General features: G+C 40.8%; 3 protein-coding genes and 1 long non-coding RNA gene across 4 annotated transcripts in view; 1 reads left to right on the forward strand and 3 right to left on the reverse strand.

Moving 5' to 3' along the window:
• Positions 1–1,220, forward strand: part of REV3L (REV3 like, DNA directed polymerase zeta catalytic subunit) — a 59,846-nt gene extending 58,626 nt beyond the window's left edge. The window contains exon 32 of the mRNA XM_028723189.2: positions 109–1,220. Coding sequence (XP_028579022.2) covers positions 109–249 — 141 coding nt within the window. The 3' untranslated portion in view covers positions 250–1,220. The remainder of the gene's footprint in view (positions 1–108) is intronic.
• Positions 1–24,455, reverse strand: part of LOC144327279 (uncharacterized) — a 218,423-nt gene that overhangs the window by 10,797 nt on the left and 183,171 nt on the right. The window lies entirely within an intron of this gene.
• Positions 1,600–13,122, reverse strand: SLC60A2 (solute carrier family 60 member 2). The gene is made up of 4 exons (XM_028723190.2): positions 12,740–13,122; positions 11,255–11,423; positions 10,480–10,596; positions 1,600–5,187 (listed from the first exon to the last, which is right to left on the reverse strand). The coding sequence occupies exons 1-4, from the start codon at positions 13,061–13,063 to the stop codon at positions 3,971–3,973; spliced, it is 1,827 nt and encodes a 608-aa protein (XP_028579023.2). The 5' UTR covers positions 13,064–13,122; the 3' UTR covers positions 1,600–3,970.
• SLC16A10 (solute carrier family 16 member 10) overlaps positions 17,110–24,455 on the reverse strand; it is a 38,368-nt gene continuing 31,022 nt past the window's right edge. Inside the window, exons 4-6 of the mRNA XM_028723194.2 lie at positions 23,766–23,909; positions 19,387–19,615; positions 17,110–19,130 (exon numbers count right to left, since the gene is read on the reverse strand). Of these exons, the coding sequence (XP_028579027.2) occupies positions 18,895–19,130; positions 19,387–19,615; positions 23,766–23,909 (609 nt within the window). The 3' untranslated portion in view covers positions 17,110–18,894. The remainder of the gene's footprint in view (positions 19,131–19,386; positions 19,616–23,765; positions 23,910–24,455) is intronic.

Consider the following 24,455-nt stretch of genomic DNA (forward strand, 5'->3'; position numbering starts at 1 on the left):
TGTTGGTCCCATCTCACCTGTCTTCCTCCAAGTAAATGTTGTAGCCAAGATTATTATAATTCTTCTAGTTATGTGAATTTTACACTACTCCATTTTATGTACCTCTAGATATGCAAGAATTGTACAGGCTGCTTGGAGCGACAGATACCTTGTGTTTCACTGAACTGTCCTGTACTTTACAAGGTCTCAAGAGTGAGCAGAGAATTATCCAAGGCACCGTATCTTCGCCAGCTACTTGATCAATTTTAGATTGCCTATAATAGCAGGATTGCAGGTGCTATTTTTTTTAATAATGTTTACCATTCTAAAACTATCATGCATGGTCCTTCAATTTCATCTTGTCTAGAATTTTCATTCATTGTTGACCTACTCTGAGAAATAATAAATGTTTGTCCTAAGTAAATTGAAAAACACTTGTTAATCTATTAATAACTGACTTTTTACAATGTCTATTTTCCTCATTCTTCTGCCTTTGTAACATACTGTTTTATAATGCAGATGTTGAAATAGCTGTGTTAACATCCTGTAAATCCATTTCAATATAAAAACTTTTTCCCAATGGGCTTCTGAAGTACTGAAAATCTTTGGGGAAATGTCATTGTGTTTTATTGAATTGTCAGTATCAGGATGTTACTTATAGATATCTCATCCACTTTATAATTTTGACTGCAGAATATTTTGTAAATAGACTTTTTTACTTTTCAAACAACTGAGTAAAAATAATGTGCAATGAATTTTATACGGACAATTTTAAAATCAGTTGGAGTATTTCTCCTAAGTTTTGCTTGATTCCAAGTAGCTTTGTTGTTTTGACCAGACTGTGCAAACAGTAGCGTGTAGCATTTTTGAAACATTTTCTAAAAATCACTGTCTTGCTTTAGCTATTAATTGGGGCATTGTGAAGAACTGTGCAAAGACATTTTTGTTACAAACCTGTGGGACTGTTGCAATACTTTAAATAAGAAATTTTATTCCATTTTTGCTTTTGTATAGACATTTCTATTGCTTCTAAATATGCTTAATATTTCATGATGTACTTGTACAGTTAAATCTTATTTGCCATCATCTTGAGAAAATGTGTATTTAGAATATTTGTATAACTATAAAATTAAAAGGAATTATGTGGTCAGTGCATTTTTTAATTGAAAATCATTTTGTTTTAAAAATTAATGGAAACCATAGTAAAATAAAATAAATGTATGTGCATTTTTAAACTTCAATGTAGCTGTAGTGCTTTTCTTTAACAATAATGGCCAATGAGTGCCAAAATGACATTCCCTAAAAACTGAAGCTAGTGTCAAAACCATCATTTTTCTTGAGAAATCCACCTTTAATCACAATTTAGTATCACAATCCCCCAAATGAGAAATTCTCATAGGATAAAGCAAGCTTTAAAGAAAAAGAATACTGTTAAATGACCTGTTTACACAATCGCTTACCTTTCTAAATTTTTCATGGCTTTGTCTAATGTGTGAACTCTTTTTCATAGTTCCTTTGGCCACCCCACAAGCAGGAGCACCTGGAAAACATACCAAACTATGGAGAGAGAGAGAGAGAGAGAGAGAGAGAGAGAGAGAGAGAGAGAGAGAGAAGCAATGGTTTGACTGAAACAACTCAGGATTTATTTGTAGTTTCTTAAATCATGGCTTAGTTACATGCAAAGTCGATCATTAGGGAAACAATGAATGTACTCTGTTTACTCATGGACTTGATTATTGGATTCCCTAAGAAATGGTGGTCAAGGCTCACGTTGGTAAATAAATAATTTTTATTCAAGAAAATATCACACTTCCCAATACCCCTGTAAACACAAGCAATTAACTCCCTAGCTGCATTTACATTACAAAATTACCTTACCAATAAACACACACTTGAGAAAAACTGATAATCATACCCAAATAAGAGCTATAACATTTAAGGCAAATGTAGCATTGATGTGAGTTAAAACAAGTTGTCAAAATGTCTATTTCATAATGCCATTTCATACAAAACAATCACAAATATACCAGGAATAACATTTGTATTGTAGGAAAGGACCCGATTCCTCAAGTAAATACTGAGTTTGGAGTTCCAGTATTTACAATACATAGAAAGAGCAAGAATCCTTAATATGACCTTGTAATACCCAACACCCACAACTCAGCACAAATTCTTGAAACACATAAGCTATTACCATGCTTTTGATTTGATTTTACCCAACAATCGGAAGCTATTTTCATCAATGAAAAGGCTACCACATGGCATCGGCTTCAAAGAAACTTTGAAACTGTAATTCAGCAACAACAGCTTTTCATAGTGCATGGAAAACCTGTTCTTGTTATCGCAATGAGGTACACCACTCAAAATGGGGGGGGGGCCAATCCCCTGGGCATATTTAATCCTTTATGCATGCCTAAAGTAGTATTTTGGATCCTAGTTCTTACAGGCAAACTATAAGCTGGATATACACACTTCAGGCAGTTCAAACGGTTAAGAAATTTGCTAATGAGATTCAGTTAATGGAAACACAATTAACTCTGGCTTTTACATTTGTAATATTTCTAATTGTGAAACAGTGTACAAATTCAGTCTAATCCGCAATTTATTGCATATTAATGCTTAGTTTTTAAAAGACCGACATCTTCACTTGTTCAGCTTTTAATATTAAAAATCATCCCATTGAGGTAGCTTCATTGTCTGAAGCCAAAATGCTAGCTTTCCCAAGTTCCAGTCCACAATTCCTCTGTTTCACCATGAACAAACCACATACCACAGAATCTTGCCGTTTAATTGTACAGTCATAAATAATGCCATTCCAATTATACAGCAGTTACAAAAGAGCATTTCTTACGTATGGACAGTCTGTACACTAATTAATAAGTTGATAAATCATGCCTGGATTGGAGTGGGGGAAGAAAGCACAACCTGTGCTCTTCTAGTAGTGCTTGCAATGTTGTGTTCTTTAAACCACATTCTGCATGTTCTAGAAAGAACACCTCTACCAAGTGGCATTATTGAGGGTAAGGATCTGGATGAACTGCCATTACAGATTACAGCATTTCCCTTCTACAGTAACCTAGCAAATTGCTGTTGCCATGTGCTTTTCAGTAAAATAAAATAAAATGATATGACTTGTAAGTTCTGTTAGTGGAAATAGGGTGGCTAGGGCTTACTCATACATAAAGGGAAATAGATGTGCCTGGGTTTTAGCTTGCTCCCAGAGAAAGTACAGGCAACGATCAATTTAGGATTGTCTGAACGACGCACAATCACCCACATGGCCCTGAACCTAAAGTAGCCCCCAGACATAAAGATGTCACGAAAAGGGGTGGGGTGGGAGCAGAACAGGCTTACGCGTGCTCCATCGATGTGCACGGGAGTCTGGAACATAACCTCCACACAAATTAAAAACTGCCTGTACCAACAATGTAAGTACTAAAGAATTAAATATTTTCATAATGTGATACTTCTGCTTTTCAAAAATCAGATACATCTATTCAAAACCCGCAAAACAACTTTTTTAAAAATATATTTGTTATTAGAGTAAATCTTGGCATCAACATCTTAGGAACACAAACGATAACTATTTACAGAATGAGGACTACCCCTGGTGCCCTCACAAGGTACCTCGTTAAGTATCACACCATGGTTCAAATGAAATGCAACCCCCTTTGGTCAAAGCTTGCTTACAATGTTCAGTATAGAAATCAGATATGAATCAAGACAGTCATGATTATTTTACTACGCTTCCCAGATGTAAGCTCACCATCTGACTAAAGAACCACTAGAATATGGATTTATGAAAACCTGGCTTTTGTTTGCTTTTTCTACTACCATCACACTCGCATAAATGGCTCCACCACATCATCCCTTTTTGGTACCTGCAAATACACATTTATACCAAAAACCAACTTTAACTGGGATCTAACCAAGCTTCTTACCACTTTAATGAAGTGTTTGGTGAACCTCTTGTTCTTAAAGCAAGAGAGGCTTAGTCATTCTTACTAGAATTCTTGTGTTTTGGGGAGCTGACAGTAAGCCGAGGAGAAGAATTAAAAATGTTTCTTGAAGAAGGGTGACCAGAGGTGGCAGGTGTCGATTCCCCTTCGATCGTCTTGGATGTTTCTATGACAGAGTTCCTCATAGTGTCATTCATCTCAATTACTTCAAAGTCTACTTCATTCCATTCTCTGCCGTCATCGTCATCATCATCCTCAAGATGGGAATGGGACAATAAGGCTTCCTGGAGCTCACCATCCCCAGCATCCTTCAGTTTAGCATCAAAGGGTGATGTAGCTAATTTATACATCACAGGGAACAGCACTGATGTCATGGCTGCTGCTCCCAACGCAGAATACATGAGCACAGGGATAGCAGGAAAATGTCCTTGAAGGTAGCCAACCACTGCAGGAATACACATTTCCCCCAGAGCTGCACCCATTACAAATAATGCTGCAGATTTCCCATGGATGGTTGTATACTGCTCAATCCAGGAAATGCCGCTAGGGAAGATAGTCGCCATGGATGCTCCATATACTGCAGAGCCAAGCCACAGAGAGACTGGGTATGTACTGAACAGTGCCAGGAATAGGCATGACAGAGTGGAGCCTATGATACTCAGAAGGATCATAGTTCCAGGGTATGAGCAAGCAGCAAAACAGATTGCCAGTCCCCTGCAAGCTGCAAATGATCCCCAAAAGAGGGAATTCAACCCAGCTGCTTCATGTTCCTTCATGGCAGCGAAGGTTTTTGCATAAGTAAAAATGTAAGAACCATAAGTGACCTCTGCCCCTACATACCAGAAAAAGAACACAGAGAGGAGACATATGACGGCACGGTGGTATTTAGCAACCTGGTATTTCTGTGTGGAAACCTTTGTCCTGTCGCGGACGGGACTGCTCTTCAAACACAAAACAAAGAAAAAAAATGCAACAAACAAAAGATAACTGCCTATAACAACATAAGACCACATAAAGTTCAAGCTTAAATGCAGTTTCAGGACTGGTGTAGCAGCAGGAAGAGAATTCACGGCAGACTGATTGTCAACATTACCACCCAACAGAACCGGAGAACTGATAGCGGAGCCACCTAGCGCCATCTTGGCCAGGATGGGAGCCACAAAAGCACCCAGAGCAAAACTGAAGTGTAAGGCCTGCATATGCGGACCGGCTTCTTCTCCCCATGTGTCCAAGGCAAGAACATTCCCACCTGTGGGGTAAAGAAAATATATAGGGTATAGTTTCCATATTCAGACTGGTTTCTTGGAACTACACATCATCACTCAAGAGCAACCTCACTCCACCTGCTAAGAACTCTGAAGGCTCCTTCATCAACAGGCACAGGTAACTAGAAGGGATTATAGCCAAACGAAAGAAAAGGGGGAGCTGTGGCTAGTTAGCCTGTTTTCAATTCCCAGTGTACTTTCCCAGGGTGGGAACCTCCAGTTGCTGCTTGACTTAAATCCCCATCAGCCACAGTCACTAGGGCCAATATTCAGAGAAGATGAGAACTAGCAACCAGCTACACCCTAAGAGCCACAAGGAGCCCCCCTACTCATGAGTTGAGCGTGGAAGAAGTGACAAAAAGCAGATAGACTAGCAGCTCCTCCATCCCCACAAGTCTTCCTGAAAGCTCTCTTCTCACACTCCCAATCCATATTCAGTGTGTGAAAAGCTTGTACCTACTGAATCCCACCCTGCTGATGGGCCCTGTGCACATTCAACTGTAAACACACAGGGTCTGAACAGATGATTAGGGCAACTAGGATAACCCTGGTTCCCCAATCACACATGCAAAGCCCTACATCAGACTTTCACTCAGTGATCACAGGTGAGTGGGAGGTTCAGGGGGACAACAACAGGCAGCTGTATGCAGGTCATGCCAGTTGGTGAATGAACTCCTTCCCCAATTGATTAAGCACAGAGGAGGAGGGCATAAGAGGTAAGACAGCAAGGAGTTCCTTCAAAATTCTCAACAGGCAGAACCCAGGTCCTCTCAAGTGACAAGCACTATATGCAATAATATGTTTAGTATCTTAATTAAATAGAATCCATCTGCTCACCAGTATGCAGAATGGGGTCAATTTAACAGAGCATATTCAATGTCAACTATAAAGCTTCACAATTATTTCAATAACTAAGTGAAAATTCCCATTAAATTCTGTAATTGTTATCGAACGGTTCCTGCTGAAAACACAGTTTTGATAATATTATGAATAAATAGCAGGAGGTGTTCAATGGCCTCTATTCACAGAAACACAGAAAGTTTCCTCTAGCTTAACAGTGACACTTCAAAGGTCAAAGGTTTGCTTACTGATAAGGATTTATATCCCATACTCTCATAAAATACCAGGGCGGTGTACAGCAACATAAAAACATTAAAATCAATCATTAAAATGACTGCCTTAAGAAATTGTATAACAAGTGCACAGGCCTGTCAGCATAAAAAACAACAACCCTGTTGTCTTGACAGTCTTCTTCCTTCCTTGGCTCCAAGTGCTACTGAGGACTAAACTTCTTTTTCAAAGGAAAGCACTATGTTTGCACAGAAAGATGCAGATACATTACTAGGCAAGATATCACTGCTGCTTGACCCTCTTACCAGCATTACACCATAGAAACAACCCATCACTGAAGACAACAAGATTACCTGCCAGAGATGCATTTTACTGCTCTACCAATATCATTTTCCATTTCTCCTTCAGTGCCTTTTCTTGGCTCCAGAGCTCTAGTGGCTTCCTCCAGCATTGTGGCATTCACTTGCAGTCTCCCATTCACTGGTTCCCACTCCTATTTTCACGCTTCCTCTGGAACTGCTGCTCCCTCACTCAGAAATAATTTATCTTTCACAATCCTTTCTTCTCTCAAACCCTCCAGCAACTTGCACTCACCAAAATCTGACACTCTACCACCAGCATTGACACTGCTGCTGCCCTCTCCTTCAGTGGTCTCTCCTTCTGGCGCTCACCTCTTTCCTGTGGCTGCATTAGCACTGACCTTCTCCCTGCTAATTGCAGTGCCTGACCACAACCACACCCATCTCACTGTTTTTCAACCTCCAAAATCCATACTTCTGTATGATACTGTTCTCCATTACCACTCCATTCTGCTTCCCTTTATCACTCCATGATCCTTCTCACTAATCTTTTCAGATCAAAATCTTTGGCTCACCTTCTTCCTATTTGACAATATTCCCATCCATCTCCTTTAATATACATGACAACCAAAACGCTTTTTCTGTGCAGCCTGAGCAGGAGCAGTGAAGGATGTTATAGCTAATTGTTGTAGCTTGTCTTCACTTACCCTACCCCACTGCCCTGCTCACAGTTGTGAAGAATATTCCTACGTTATGAATGGTCTGTATCAAGAAAAAGAGGTCAGAATAGGCCAATATATACCGTATTTTTCGCTCTATAACACGCACCAGACCATAACACGCACGTAGTTTTTAGAGGAGGAAAACAAGAAAAAAATATTCTAAACAAAACAGTGGATGTATGATTTTTGTGGTTCATGCTGTGGCCACAGACATGTGATCTGACGGTGAGTTTGGGGTAGCCCAATGCAAAAATCCTGAGGATCCATGTGGATCCATGCTAAAGTCGCCCTAAAGTCGCAGGGGCGCTGGGGGAGTGAACAGGAAGCAGGAGGAGGAGAACAATCCCTCTCACACACAGACACAGACACACACACAGAGTATCAATCCTAAAGTCGCAGGAGAGCGCAGGGGCGCTGGGAGTGGGAAGCAAGAGAAAGAGAACGATCCCCCCCCCTCTCTCTCTCACACACACACAGTATCAATCCTAAAGTCACAGGAGAGCGCAGGGGCGCTGGGAGAGTGAAGGGGAAGCAAGAGGAGAACGATGCCTCACACACACACAGACACACACACACACACACACACACAGAGTATCAATCCTAAAGTCGCAGGAGAGCGCAGGGGCGCTGGGAGTGGGAAGCAAGAGAAGGAGAACGATCCCCCCCCCCTCTCTCTCACACACACACACACAGTATCAATCCTAAAGTCGCAGGAGAGCGCAGGGGCGCTGGGAGTGGGAAGCAAGAGAAGGAGAACGATCCCCCCCTCTCTCTCTCTCACACACACACAGTATCAATCCTAAAGTCGCAGGAGAGCGCAGGGGCGCTGGGAGAGTGAAGGGGAAGCAAGAGGAGAACGATGCCTCACACACACACAGACACACACACACACACACACACACACACACACACACACACAGAGTATCAATCCTAAAGTCGCAGGAGAGCGCAGGGGCGCTGGGAGTGGGAAGCAAGAGAAGGAGAACGATCCCCCCCCTCTCTCTCTCTCACACACACACAGTATCAATCCTAAAGTCGCAGGAGAGCGCAGGGGCGCTGGGAGAGTGAAGGGGAAGCAAGAGGAGAACGATGCCTCACACACACACAGACACACACACACACACAGAGTATCAATCCTAAAGTCGCAGGAGAGCGCAGGGGCGCTGGGAGTGGGAAGCAAGAGAAGGAGAACGATCCCCCCCTTCTCTCTCTCACACACACACACAGTATCAATCCTAAAGTCGCAGGAGAGCGCAGGGGCGCTGGGAGAGTGAAGGGGAAGCAAGAGGAGAACGATGCCTCACACACACACAGACACACACACACACACACAGAGAGTATCAATCCTAAAGTCGCAGGAGAGGCAGGGGCGCTGGGAGTGGGAAGCAAGAGAAGGAGAACGATCCCCCCCTTCTCTCTCTCACACACACACACACACAGTATCAATCCTAAAGTCGCAGGAGAGCGCAGGGGCGCTGGGAGAGTGAAGGGGAAGCAAGAGGAGAACGATGCCTCACACACACACAGACACACACACACACAGAGTATCAATCCTAAAGTCGCAGGGGCGCTGGAAGTAGCAGGGGCGCTGGGAGAGTGAAGGGGAAGCAAGAGAAGGAGTACGATGCCTCACACACAGAGAGACACACAGAGTATCACTCCTAAAGTCACAGGAGAGCGCTGGGGCGCTGTGAGAGTGAACAGGAAGGAGGAGGAGGAGAACGATAGCTCAAGCACACACACACACACACACACACAGCCCCTACAGTGGCTGATCCAAAATCGGATAGCAAAAAACTGCAGGCAGGGACACGGGGTTGTTTTAAAGCAACCAGCCCCGATCTGCTTCTCTCCCTCCTCCCGGCTAGGCTGGCTGAAAAGCTTTGCTGCTACTTAGCAGCTCAGTGGAGAAGAGAGAGGGACATAGAGCACCGGGTTGTTTTAAAGCAACCAACCCCGCTCTGCTTCTCTCCCTCCTGCCCGGCTCGGCTCGCTGACAGGAGCCGCTTACACCCGCTTTGCAGTTTCAAAGAGAGCCACGGACTGCTCACAACTGCAGCGGATTCCCCTGCCATCTGTAGGCATTCGCTCCATAACACGCACAGACATTTCCCCTTACTTTCCAGGAGGAAAAAACTGCGTGTTATAGAGCGAAAAATACGGTATGTGAACTATCCCTGGATCAAGTGGCTTTTCTTCTTTAAGTTCTCAAAGTATTATTAACCTAGCTCAAGGCTATCATCTGAACTAGCCAGATGTTTAACTAAGAATCAATTAGTCCATCATTTGAAAATAAGACCTTAGAGTAGTCTTGCCCAAAAATGGCAACTAGACATTCTGTTTTGGTGACTGCAATCTTGGCTTAAGAAGCCTTTTGGCTCAGAGCTTATATATCTGAGTTTCTAACACCGCCTCTGCTGTGTTCCTTTGAGCTTCACCTTTGAATTAACTACCCCATTCACTGCCTTGGATACTCTCCTGATCTTCAACAGAAACTGTTCTGTCTCTAAGCTCTTTGCTGCCTCATCTGTTTGATCATCACCATAGCTTCTTCAACACTGTGCACACTCCATCTTCCCCCGCATGGTATCTCTTACCCCTTCCATGACCACTAAAGCAGTAGTTTTCCTCAAAGTGAGCATCTCTCTTCACTTTCCTGTTATTTCTGCTTCAGTTCAAGACCGTCTCAACAGTTGACTTGATTGCGCTGCTCTCCCAAAAAACACTTTTGCCCTTCTGATCCCTACACCTCATCTATCCAGAATCACACACAGTCAATCAACCCTGAAGATTATCAAAGGCACCTTCTGCCATATCAACCTCCCATTGCTCTAAGATCGTCTGCCAATGGCCTTCTCTGATTGCCACCACCAGAAGGCAGCAACTTCGAGATGGAGGGTTTTCAGGTGTGGTGCTCCAGTTATAAAATGCTCTTCACAAAGAAGCCAGCTTAGCATCAGCATTAGTTGGTTTCCTGGGCTTTTTAAGCTTTGCTGAGTGCTCTGTTAACTGCTCTTTACCTTTTTACTGTAGCAGATTTTCATATACTGTACTATATTACTTTATATTGATATTTTTGATTTAAAAATTGTAAGCCATTTTCAATTAAGAGATTCAACATAATCCTAAGTGAATCATTTCAAACAGGATGAATATCATGAAAGAAGTGTTGTGGTTTTATTACCTGTATCAAGGACTCCCATTGCAAACCCAATGACAGACATCATGAATGTTAACAGAAGTGCTTTATTGCACCAGGGGATGACATAAAGACCCAGAGCTGTACCCAGCATAGAAAATCCTATAAGGGAGAAATAATTAAACACACCATTTCATATTGCACTTTTTAAAAGCTATAATTTATAATACTTAATTTCAAATCTAAGTTTATTCTGGAATGTTTTAATTCCAGGAAAATATTTAAATTAGATTTAAGTAATAAACATAAGACATTAGTCACACAAAATACCCTGTATGCTAGTTTTACATTCAGACATCAAAAGCATGCATGCAGTATAATCTTAAACATGTCTCCTTATACATATACTTGTCTACTCAGTGCGTGTTTCTCCCAGGTAAGTGGGAATAGTACTAAAGTCTTAAGACTCCAAAAGGTTGATTGCATATTGAAGCAGCAATCGGAAAAAAAAGTTATTAACATGCAAGGAAGCTACCCATAAAGCTGAATTCCATTGAATTCTCACTGCTGAAGAGTCAAGCCATTTTAAAAAAAACAATGACTTGCTTCAACGGTGCAAAGAAAGTATCAAACAGCCTGAGAAATGGACTGTGGGAGCGAGAGAAACTTAATCCACTCCATTTCCCCTCAGGTTGGACTGCATGCACAGCTTGTGACATACGCATTTGTGCCCTTACATTTTTGACTATGTAATTGCTCATCCAACTTTCATGAATCAGGGCAATGATATAAAAATCAGTATTATTCCCTGTGTACTTACCCAAGAGAAGTTGGGCATTCATGCAATCAAAAAGTATACCACCAATCAGAGAACCACCAAAGTACCCCGATGAACGGCCCACAAAAATATAAGAAATTTGACTGACATTTTTGTTCACATTTGCAGCCAGGTCTTCAAATGTGGGCCCTAGGATAGCAATGGCCATACCCTGGAAATAAATAAATATCATTATGAAGTGCAAATCAAACATACTTTCTGTTATTAATAAACTTGGCATAAAAAATAAGTCAGTAGGTGACAACCACTCCCTGCAATCCTAAGCACACTTATCCAGAAGTAAGAGCAACTGATATTAATGGGATAATGGGAGATTATTACTCGCAATTCAAATTTTTAAAGAAGTATCTTATCCACAGAATACAAATACTTATTCTCCCATTAAATTTTTTTTAGGAATAAGATCAAAAGCAGTTTTAAGATCAATTAAATGCTCATGAAACCATCCCAAACAGCTATATTGTGAACTAACTGTGGTTTCCAGATAATTGTCAAAAGCAGCAAGTACATTGTGATTATTTCAGTGCAAGAGTAGTTTAAGAAAGAAACTACATGCTAGACATATAACCCCACCTTCAATAGGTTGAACACCATGTCTGAGACAGAAGAATCACCTACCAACAGCACCACCTTTTGCTGAGATTGATCTTAAATTTATTAATCCATTACCAAGCCCAAACAACAATTTAGCACTTCCACTCTCCCACCTTAACCCACAAAAACAGCAGAGCAACATCAGCATATGCATTGGCGACACCTGACTCAAAATCCTCAGAAACCACTAGGTGGTTTCATGCAATAGGCAACAATATCTTCATCCTTTGACCCTACAAATATACTTCTTTTTACATGGATTTTTCTGCTGGTGCTTCTGCTGGTCTGAGCTATTTAATTTATATGGTTAAAAATATATATTGCAAGCTATCTTAAGGCCATCCTGGCAAAAGGCAGGATCTAAACCTAACAAACTGAGAGCTTCTATTTTGGGACCGCAGCTGAATTACACAGGAGTGTCCCATTCACCATATTATCCTTCGGCATTCTAGAGCCTTCCAGGTGTTTTGGGCCACAACCACCTGCAAATCTTCGCTTGGCTGCAGTGAGTGAGAACTCTAGTCCACATCCCTGGGAAGGCCACGCTAACGCTCTGTATTTCAAGTACTTCAGGAGAACAGTGCACTATTCACACATTCGCTCTCACACACACGTGTACTTGTTTTTACGTATCTACTGGCGGCGACGCCGCATTTCTGCCCGTATCAAGGACCGCAACGTGCCGAGTCCCGTCCTGAAGTTCTTCGGCTCCTCCGTGGTCTGAGGGCCTTCGGCAGCATTGCGAGGGAATTGCGAGGGCGCCTCGCGTGGACAACCACGGGGGGGGGGAGAGAAAGAAGAAACCCTGGAAACTTTGAGTGACACACGCCCACCCCCCGAAACGCTGAGTGACACAAACGTGCACGCGCTTACCAGGCCCAGGAAAGCGGCGCAAAGAGCCGCCGAAGTGCACCATTTCAGCGCCCGCCGCGGAGCCGCCGCCACAGCCGCTTCCCGCTTTGCGGCGCTGTCGCCGCCTCCAGCCCGGCTTCTTCGTCCGCCGTCGGCCACCACGACCAGCGGCCGAAGGGCGAGCCGCGCAGCAGAGCCCCCGAGCGGCTCCTCCGAAGACGCCCCTCCTGCCGCCGCCATAGACTCACTCTCTGCCTCGCGGCGGCTTCCTCCTCCTCCGCCTTCATCCTCCTCCTCCAGACGAGCGAAGCGAACCTGCTTCTTCCTCTCGGCAGCGCCCGCCATCCCTACAGCCGGGAGCCGCTACGGCAGCGCCGGGCCACGTGACCTCGCGACGCACACGTGGCTTCCGCATGTTGCGCGGCGAAGGCCGGAGGGCCAGGAGGCACCTCCTCTCTGTTAAAAACTACAACTCCCAGAATGCCCCGGGAAGTAGGCCCTGCCGCAAACTGTATGCCCGCTCATTACTGTTTATTTCCGCGAAGGCCGTTCAAGTGCTCGCATTGGCTAACGTCGCTCAAATGTGCTTTACGAGCTTCTCAGTTAGGTCGCCTGCTTTAGGGAAGTGGTTTCCCGCCACAGGTGAAAACGGGTGGCCGGGTCGCTACCTGCCCTTTGCTCGTTACTATATTTTGTAGATCTGGGCTTGCCGGCTGTTGCCGAAGGGCTGCCAAGGGAACGAACATGCTGAAGGGGACAGAGATAGGAAAAGCTAAAGGGACCATTCCGTTGCCGGGAAACTGATTTCTTGTGCATTTGTGGGGTCCTCCGCCTCCCCCCACCCACCCCCGCTGCCTTTTTACAGGGACGGGAGTGAAATACCCCTTTCACCATAGAAAGAAATTGGTAATTCCTTGTATGGGTATGTAAACTTGAAATTAAAAAAGAGAAGGGGAGAAAGCCAAATATTTCTTATGTTTGTGGCTGGGTAACGATGTGACCATCCACTCAAACAGGACTTGATGCTTTTTATAACTCGGATCTTACTGCGTGTGGAAAATGTCGTGCATGGGGGTTGTCTTTAAGTGGTTAGAAAATGTATTGCCACTGCAAGTTCCCCTTATACAAAAACTCTCTGAAGCAGGCCTTTTCTGTCGTAGCCCCAACCCTCTGCAATACCCTTCCAAAGGAGATTTTGCAATGATGCTCCATCTCCTAAAAACTCGAGTTGTTTACTCAGACCTATTTGGAGTCCTGAGTGTTACCCTGTTCAAGAGGTGACTTGCTATTTTAAATGACGGTAACAATGTATTTATTGTATTCTGGGTCTTTTAATGTACTGTTTTATTTATCTACTCTATTTTTATTTTATCGTTTCAGTAGGCCAGTATATACACTTTCTCAATAACTGGGGGGCTGGGGTGGAGAGTGACTTGGGAGAACCCTGTTCATATAGTACCTTGCTAGAGGTAGGGCTGAGTAATTTGAATTTCCACCCTGCCTACTGTGACCTCTGCTGATTGACTATCTGGGTATAGATGCCCGTTTGCATTTTGACAAGGCAGAAAATTCACCATCCTACTTTTTCAAGGAGGTAACAAAATATATAATACAACTAAATAGTTGGCAATGGGTTTTTAATATTTGAGACAGGGTTATTAAACCTTTGCTGTCACACTCCTTAAGCATGGCACATGCACAGAGAAGCACAGCTAAGAGAAAAAGCCTCAGATACATGGGGCTAAGCTATTAAGAAAACAAGTGAGATAAAGTTGATAGATAGTTGTACTTCAGACATAAGCAGTTTTTTTGTTTTAAGCAGCTAGAATGTTGGCAATAGGAATATGGCTAGAAGTAAAAGTTGGAAATTTTTATAAATGTTTTCAGATAGGGTAATAACTAAAAAGGTTTCCTTGAAAACTGTTTATTGTATAAGTGGAGGAGGTAGAACTACAAATATGTTAAGAATCAAGGTTACTCTTCTAAAGAATTATGACTGGGTACTTTTGCAAGTCAGTTTATTGCATTCCACTGATAAGGTAAAATGTCAAAAGACGTAGTTACTGATGCTCTCACTTTCTTGGTACTGCCCTTATCTTGTAAACAAGTACAAGTAACAAATGTACAAGTAACAAATGTATCTAAATGTAAACAAGTACAAGTAACAAACGTATCCATTTAGTTACACAGGATGTACATTCTGTACCATTACTATTTATGACGTCTTTATTTTCAACCACTGTAGTGCTGCATTCTTGAGATGGAGCAAGGCACAATTATAAACAGTTTATAGAATTCTGCACACTTTTTCATGACACACAGTATACATTTTAAATCAAAGGAGGGATCCAAGAGCTAATTATTGCAGAGTGCAACATCAGCACATTAAAATGAATCTTAGAAGACGTAGCACAGTAAATTCGAAGTGAGGTGGGCCTTTTTCTGCCTGCTAGTCAGAAGCATGTTCCATTGTGTCCAATGTAAATGTGTGTAGGATTTGCATAGATAAGCCACTTCCTTGTGTATATATATATTTGTAGAATAAACAACAGCATGCCAGTTCAAAAAATGCTTCTTTTTCATGGGATTAACTTATGCTGCAAGAAAACTTTAGTATTTTTTGTCAGATAGAAAGCTTTGTTCACATAGTAAAAGGTGAACTTTTTTTTACATTCACATGGGTTACACAGCAGTAACGAAAACTTCAAAGGCTATGACTCCCTCCCCTCCACCAGCAGTAATGGGGCCAAGAGGAGTTTGGTTCCATTTATGAATACTGTAATATTATCTGCACCAAATAGAAAAGTGTGTGTTTATTGTAGGACACATGTGCCACTCCACATTAATGACCACACTTTCAGATTTTGAATAGTACATAAAAATTGTGTAGAGCAGTCATTAAAAGCAAAGCTTGATAATTATTTAATAAAATCCATGCTTTTAGAAAAACTTTGGTTAATATTGTAAAGATGAGACAGAACAAGCACAGATTAAACTTTTTAAAAATACTGTTGCTTGTTCCTTTACAAGGATTTGGGGTTTCTTTTTTTCTGTTTCTTTTAAAATAACCTTCAGTGAATAAACGGTTCATCTGGTATCAATCACTTTAAACATATACATGTGATAAATTGACAGATTGACGATAGATTTTTAAACATTGTCATGTTCATTGTTATACATACAGATATTGTATTAGATACCAGTAGTAAAACACTGCATGCTATTTGTAGAATAAAATGTGTTTTTAGTCAAAACAATTTTGTTTTGCAGTCTATTTAAATAATCTTTGTGCATGGACACAGAGATTATGTAAATCTCTATATAATTGTGCAGATCTAGACACACTGGAACAAGCTAGTTCATACGTCTTGCTACAGTATTTTATTTTGAGTGTTTGTCCTCCACAAAAATCTCCCTTCTATTTGTACTTTGCATAGTCGGGGAAGGCACACTAACATTAGAAGGAGGAGGGGGGAATCTCTGGAGACTTGCCTACAGTTTTGTACTACTCAACTCCCAGCATGCTTCCTGACACGACAAAGGTTTCTTCTTTCAAATCATGAAGGCTAAGGAATATCAGAGGACTTTCAGACAAACTGTTCCCAAATAGACAGGTAATAGGCAAGGTTTGCTGTGTGGCAAAGTATTTACCCATCCAATATGCAACTGCAAGGGTCAAAACCACACCTCTTGGAAAGGAAAGAAGAGTTGTTTTGCGATTTGAGAAATGATAGACCCACTTCAGGAAAACAGGAGCATAACAATGACAACATGCAGATGCTCTATAAAGTGTGCAATTCCACACTCAGTGCCTAGTATGGAAGCCCCCACCTTCATGTGCACAGTATTATGCTATTGCCCCCTTGTTCTCTCTTCCCTCTTCTTGCTGCTTCTGGAAGAGAGATTCTCTCAAGAGATAAATTCCTTCCCCGTGTACATACCCCAGTATCTGAGAAGTAGCAGCAACATCTTGTTAAGTCTTAGCAAGTTTTTAACATGATCAAGCAATATGAAGGCACTTTATCAAGAACACCACCTCTGAGCATACACATACCCCTTCTACAAGCCTCTTAGGTTCTCCCAAGACCTCACATGGACACTATGAATCTAATCCAATCTCCAAGTCTCCTTGGAAGAAGTAGTTGAGGGCAGTTTCCTATTGTTTCTACTCCATAGTTTTTCCATGATCCCATAGTGAGCAAGGAACACTAATTCTTAGCCCTGAACTTTAAGAATCTAGAAAGAGAATGAAATTATTTTGGCAGAATGTCTTTTAGAAACCATGCAACTAGAGACTGAAGCTCTGTTTCGGATTCAAAGGCTGATGTTTCTACCCCACTGGGGTATATATTTTGAAAGAAAGCGGGTATATAGACCACAGAAGGCAAATGCAAGGTGTCAAAGTTTTTTGGGACATTCAGAAAGGTACAGCTTGTGGTTTGAAACTTGGAGGAGTAAAGGGTCTCCCCATCCATCTTGATTTCATGACTTTCTTCTCATACCTGCTGTTAAGTACCAAAGAGAAGCAGAATCTTGCCTCCATATATGGGCTATGTTGCTTTGTATATCTCTTGATACTGCAACAGAAGGACTCAGATGCATAGCAGGATTGAAAACAGAATGTTAGTGAAATCTTAAGTATGCCCCTTGATTTGAACTGATCCATCAAAAGAAATCACAAGCAGTATTACTACACTTTGGGTTAAATAATGAAAATAGACAAATCTGATGGAAAACAGTTGCTTCACTACACTATAGAATATAGGATGGAATCCAATGGGTGTCACTGCACTAATGAAATGTACCTATCAAATGTGAGGTGGGAATTTTTTTGGCAACTACCCCTGAATCCCCTCGCCCAAATCTGGCATTTTTTATTCCCCTTGCATCCTGGCCAGATTTGCTCTGGAGGATACCCCAAGAAAAGATTATTGAGTGCTGAATTACAAAGAAGGAATTGCCATATACTGCTCCCCATTTGTGGAATGCTCTCCCCAGGGAGGCACCTTCATTATACACCTTTGGGCACCAAACATTCCTCCTCAACCAGGCCTCTGGCTGAATGACTGTCAATACCCTTTTAAATGTGTAGTGGAAGGGAGGATTATTGGTTTGTTTCTGTTTATATTTTTATCATGTATTTTGTGTTTTTTATATTGTAATTTTATGTTGTGAACTGCCATCCAGTAAAGGCAGTATACAAATTTAATAAATAAATAAAATAAATTGACCCCCTACCCATTCTACTGATGGATGGCTTCCAGCAGCAGAGCAAAACCCGTTGGATTTCATTCAGTATATGTGATTTTATAATTACTAGTAACCTATTAAGAAAGATGATGTAAGAACCGTGTTTTTCACGTACACATGAATAATTAGCTTATCATTAGCTCAGCAGTTTAAATTATTTAAGAAATAAAGAGTTATAAGGTTACCATGATGCCACCCACCTTTAAAATACATGAAGCAAATAAATGAAGAAATGCAAGAAGGATTCCACTGCAGAGTTAAGCAAAAGTTGAATTGTCACTATTGCATTATGAAAAGACATTTTCATAGTTTACTGCAATGGTTTCCTGGGGATTAAAAGCTAAAGCTGCAATCTTACACAGCATTAGACATTCTTAAACCCATTGAAATCAGTGGTCTTAGGCATGCCAAAATCTGCATAGAATTTGTTTTTAAGAAGATCTAAAAAGCTGTGAATCCACATTGCAAACCCCACACATCTTTTTAAAGATTAAAAATAGTAGCTTTAAGAACATTAAGATGTTACTAATAATTCCAGATGCATGCCATTCCACCATTAGGTGAATCATGAAGTTACTGGATGCATTATGAAAGGATTAGTTAGTAGAAGGGAGACATTTCTTGAGTTCCAGAAATGCAGTCATATGTGTTTGTTTTAAATTCTCCTGACACACGCCCCCACTAGCATGTATTCTGATGACAAAAAGCTCCATGTTGTATGTGGAAGTGTGATTTGAGACCATATAAGAATGGGTGAAAGGCATTTTTAAGCTATTAACCATTTTGTTTTAACCTTTACTACTTTGATAGCTCTCATTGTGGCTTTGCTTTTGAAGTACAATCATACGGTACATTCAATTCATAAACAGAAAGCTAACCTAGTTCTTATAAAAATAAATTCAATCTGATAAGAAAAATATCGGCCATTAAATAACGGACTCTGGTTCTTTTCTGGGTTTTTCATATGAGTCTGGCTCTGAGGTGCTTTTGATTTCCAGCATTTTCTCCATAGTTTTCCCATCCATTGGACTAGCTTTTTCTTTGGGTTTCTTCTTTTCATGCACCCATGGGATGAAACACAATACAGCTCCTCCGATCATTGGGGGAACTCCTGCTAGGTAGAATGCTACATCGTAAGTACCCAGGTGATCTTTAAGTATTCCTGAGGAAAAAGAAAATAGTATTCAGTATTCTGTGACAAAGTAACAGACCTGAATACAACACATGCAGACCTCAACTTCAGTATGTTATAAGAAGCAACATTGTTAATGGAAAAAATAGTACTGATCTGAAATCTCTTGAGAAAGTTACACAATTATACAAACAAAGAAAAAAACACACACAATTCTACACTTTGAAAGCAATTACTACTTTCACATGCTTCCTACACAGATTAGAAACAAAAAAATTCTGCCTACCTGCAACAGGTGGACCAACTATCATTGGAACAGACATGAAGCCCAAGAGGAATCCAATTGCCTGGGAAACATACTGTGCACCAACTAGCTCAAAGGCAATTGGTGCCATAATGCTAATGAAGCAGCCATCAAAAAGACCCATGAAGAGGCAGACAGCAATGAGACTTCCAAAGGTTTCGCATAATGGAATCATCATAGACATCAGGCCAATGAAGAAAAATGAAATCACCTACACATTGGTAAAGGAAAGTGTAATTGTAAAATCAGAATAAAGGGGCAGGTTTCAGGGTACTAAATATTATGAAGCCATTCCAGATTTTGTTGTGGTTAAACAATTAAAACTACATTTATTCAGGGAAAGGTTTTTGAAACCTTGCAATAAAGGGAGCACTTCCATTTATTTTCCATTCATTTTCATTTGGAATGCTCCTTGAGTTAATTGTAATTTCTATAATTTATAATAATAGTTTTATGTAATAGTTTTCATTTCATTTTGTAAACTGCCTTGGATAATGATTTTGCATTTGAAGGTGACACAAAAAATATTTTAAAGACATAATTTCTTAGAACAAAATAATTGCAAGGATATTGCATTTCCCCACCATTTAGAGAGGCTATTTGCATACCATGGGCACCTACGGAACATTTTCTGAGACTCTTCCCAACATATAGTTAAAAGTTTAATTTTGTTATGTCATAAATATTTTTATTGTGTTTCACACTATCACAAGTGTGGCAATGTCCATGTGGTTCTTTACGAATAAACCAGAAAAAGTAGCAATCAGCAACAAGGAAACACCTCTCATCTGCAGCAGTGACCTGCCAATTTAGAAACTTTTGGAGTGAGGAGAAATTTTTTTTTGCCAGTTGTGTACTTCCCGTCTCTAGTACTAGAGCAAATGTTTTTAAATAAGTCTTATTTAATAAGGGAAAACAACAGCAGTGAAACTGAACATAACAACAACCCTGTATCAAGGCAATCCTCTCTAGAACTTACTTCACTCTGCTGGGGACTAGATATAGTGCATGTTTACTGTAACAGCATTCAGAAAACATGGAAGGATCATCATCATCATCATCACACTGAACTCACACATGCCAGATCAATTTCAACATTCAATCCATGGTATAATCTTGCAAGCTTGGTATCTGTCAGGCCAAGTATAGTGAAAGGTTTCATGTGCAATTTTTAAATCACTAACAACTTGCTGGCCAATTCAATGTGTTTTAATAGTACCTTCTCTCAAATATATGCTTAAAAGACCAGATTCAAAATTCTGTGTTGTGCTAATATTAGGATATTGAATTTCAATATTTCTATTAAGCAGAGTCAATCACACTGGAGTTAATCTCTCTCTGCTCAGACTTGTCATTTCCTAACATTGAAACTTCAAAGAAGAATGTAGTTGGCTTCCCTTCCTGATATCTGCAAAGTCCTGTGAATCACTCATATGCACCCCTTCCTAATCACACAGGTGAGGAAATATTTACTTAGACCCTGATAGACAGAACAAAAGGATTTACTTGGATACCATCTCCAGCAAGTAGCCCTGCTGAGTCTTGAACATAAAGATATCCTTCTTTGCATTTTGATTTAAGTTCTCTGTGGGAGCCAAACTTCAAGAGAAACTATTGTTCCATCCTGTTAGTCTCCCTCTGATCCAACAGGCTTCCTGTCTGATAAGATTTTTCACAAAGGCAGACCTCAACATGCCCTGCACCGGATCATAGCTGGTTGGTCCTGACTACATGGATCCAAGTCACACATTTATCCCCTAGCATTAAGTGGTGCCCATTTGTTTAGAGCCAATTATAACAATGTTCAAAAAATGCTTAATTGTCAATATTGCAAGCAGACAGCAATATTTTTCATCACCAGTGTGGTTCCTTAAAAAAGCACAATCATGTAAAAAATAATAATAGTTGTGCTTTTTAATTTTTACACTGAGCCAGAGCACATTTTTACAAGGTCATACTGAATGAATATTGTTCACAATATTATTATTTTGTAAGGAAACTATGATTGCCTCACTTCATTACTCAGCCAGCCATGCATTACTACCATGCATTACTACCACTGTAGTAGGATTCATTGTAAAACCCCTGCCAAATAAAATGCTTGATGGTTTGAATGGTTTGGCATCAGGGAAGAAGGCAGAGTACAAATAAATTACTATTACTACTACTACTACTACTAATAACAATGCATATTCTGGGGAATATCACAGTATTCTTCCACTTGACATTCTAGTGCCAGGATTCTTAAGTTTTTGCTAAGCTTCGCTTCAGGGATATCACTGAAACTAGAGATATAACATGTACATATTGAAAGTCATTGAATGTGGCATAGTTATTTATTGAACATAACAATCACCCTTTCATACATAATCAAAGTAATGTCAGACTGGATCCTCAGACAGGTGAATATCTGAACCAGTCCAAGGAAATCAATTTTCAGGTACAGTGGTACCTCGAGTTACATACGCTTCAGGTTACATACGCTTCAGGTTACAGACTCCGCTAACCCAGAAATAGTACCTCGGGTTAAGAACTTTGCTTCAGGATGAGAACAGAAATCGCGCGGCGGCACAGCAGCAGGAGGCCCCATTAGCTAAAGTGGAGCTTCAGGTTAAGAACAGTTTCAGGTTAAGAACAGACCTCCAGAATGAATTAAGTACGTAACCAGAGATATCACTGTATAGTAAAAAGTTTTCTTTAAATAAAATAAGAATATTCTATGCAATCACTAAAAATCTGTGGAACCACCTCCTTCTCTTGTCATCACTACAGCAGGACTAAGTGATGCTGAGTTTATGACCAAGCTGTGCGTCTACAACCCCTAGGATAACTGCTGCCAGACCACAATAACTTTGGTATCTATAGGGAACTGTAGGGCACTCTTCTCAACTTAATGATCCAAATTTTGCTAATCGCCATCAGTTAACTTCCATTCGTTTCAACAAAATGGTCAATGGTCAGATGATAGCAGTTGTGGGGAAGGCTACTTCAATAGGCTACAGCCACTTAAATTTCTCAGCATTATTCCCCTCAGCGATTCCAGTGGTTTGGAGAAGAGGCCTACTGGGTATCAACACCAGGACTTCTTATCACTGCTGTGCTTGGCAGAAACTTCTGCTTCTCCTTTGGTTGCTTCCTGTCACATAGGTTATAAAGTGCTAAGGGACACGGGTGGCGCTGTGGTCTAAACCACAGAGCCTAGGGCTTGCCGATCAGAAGGTCAGCAATTTGAATCCCCACAACGGGGTGAGCTCCCATTGTTTGGTCCCAGCTCCTGCCAGCCTAGCAGTTCGAAAGCACGTCAAAGTGCAAGTAGATAAATAGGTACTGCTCCGGTGGGAAGGTAAACGGCGTTTCTGTGTGCTGCTCTGGTTCACCAGAAGCGGCTTAGTCATGCTGGCCACATGACCCGGAAAAACTGTCTACAGACAAACAGCTACCTCGGCCAGTAAAGCAAGATGAGCGTTGCAACCCCAGAGTTGTCCACGACTGGACTTAACGGTCAGGGGTCCCTTTAACTTTACCGGGCAAGCATATACAGTGGTACATCGGGTTAAGAACTTAATTCGTTCTGGAGGTCCATTCTTAACCTGAAACTGTTCTTAACCTGAGGTACCGCTTTAGCTAATGGGGCCTCCTGCTGCCGCAGTGCTGCCACCGCACAATTTCTGTTCTCATCCTGAAGCAAAGTTCTTAACCCAAGGTACAATGTCTGGGTTAGCGGAGTCTGTAATCTGAAGCGACTGTAACCTGAAGCGTCTGTAACCCGATATACCACTGTATATTTGTGTGTGTGTTTTTCACCCAGCACCATATTTTAGTTTTGCTCTAGGTTTTATGGTCTGCTTTTATTCTGATTATTGTATTTTATTGTTTTCCTGTGCTTTAATGTAATTGTGTAATTGTGAACTGACTTAGAATTTAGATGAACACTATGTGTTGTATTACAAATAAATACATGTGTGATAACACACACTGTCAAGTTTGCTTTCAGTTTGCAGGAATTAACATATATGGCTGATGATGAACATATTACTGTTCTCTAACACAGGGCAGTGGTGATGGAGACAGATGACTGGACTTAACCGTCCAGGGGCCCTTTACCTTACAATCAATGGGCCACAATAGTGGCCTTGATCTTCTTGTAATATAGTATTTATCCCAATATATATATTTATAAACCACTTAATATAAAATATCTAACTGGTGGAGTACTGTATATAAAATACATAAGATAAAAATAAATCACAAAACAAAATTACAAAGTACAAAATAAATATTTCATTGTACATTGTATCAGCTGCAATCTAAAAACAATTACAATTTCTAATCTTATCAGAGTTGTTATGTATTTGGTGTACCTGTAGATAAACCTTTCTTGCACCCGGAATATAGTCTGCAATTCTGCCAAAGATCAATCGACCAACTCCTGAAGTAATGCCAAGGCAAAGCAGAAGTGTCTCATCTGGAACATGTTCACCAATACGTTCCTTCACATGGTGTAACTGTTCAGAAACAAAAAGATGACATGAATTCAACAAGAAAATCTACCTTTCCTAATCATAAAACAGATTTTTCTTCATGATGCTGTCAGTCATATTTTTAAAGTTGCCTGAAAGGTCAATTGGTTACTTCTGAAAGAGATTAACATGACAAAAATACAGACAACTGGAACCAGAGGAAGTTGTGGTCTGCTGTTATATTTCTAGACTGCCGTCCATCAAGCCACATGTAACTGTGGATCATTATCTGTAAACTGGCAAAATATGAGGTCTGCCTTTTTACAGGCAATAAGTACTATCAGAGTGGATAGTTGGCAATGTGATGGCAAATGAAGACTCATAGACTGTAATACTGGATAATTTAAAGTTGTTGTTATGTTGTGTTATGGTAATTACTAGGAAATCAATAAAAATTCATTGTGGGGAAAGTTCGTGTCAAAGGGTCTACTCTGAGTATGAATTAATCAGATCCCACCCAAAGACAAAGAACTAGAAGAACTATAAATGTGTACAAAGAAGAAAATGTAGAAAATAAAGATCTAAGATATC

The sequence above is a fragment of the Podarcis muralis genome, chromosome 3 (genome assembly GCF_964188315.1).
Source record: "Podarcis muralis chromosome 3, rPodMur119.hap1.1, whole genome shotgun sequence".
NCBI classification, from domain to species: Eukaryota; Metazoa; Chordata; class Lepidosauria; order Squamata; family Lacertidae; genus Podarcis; species Podarcis muralis.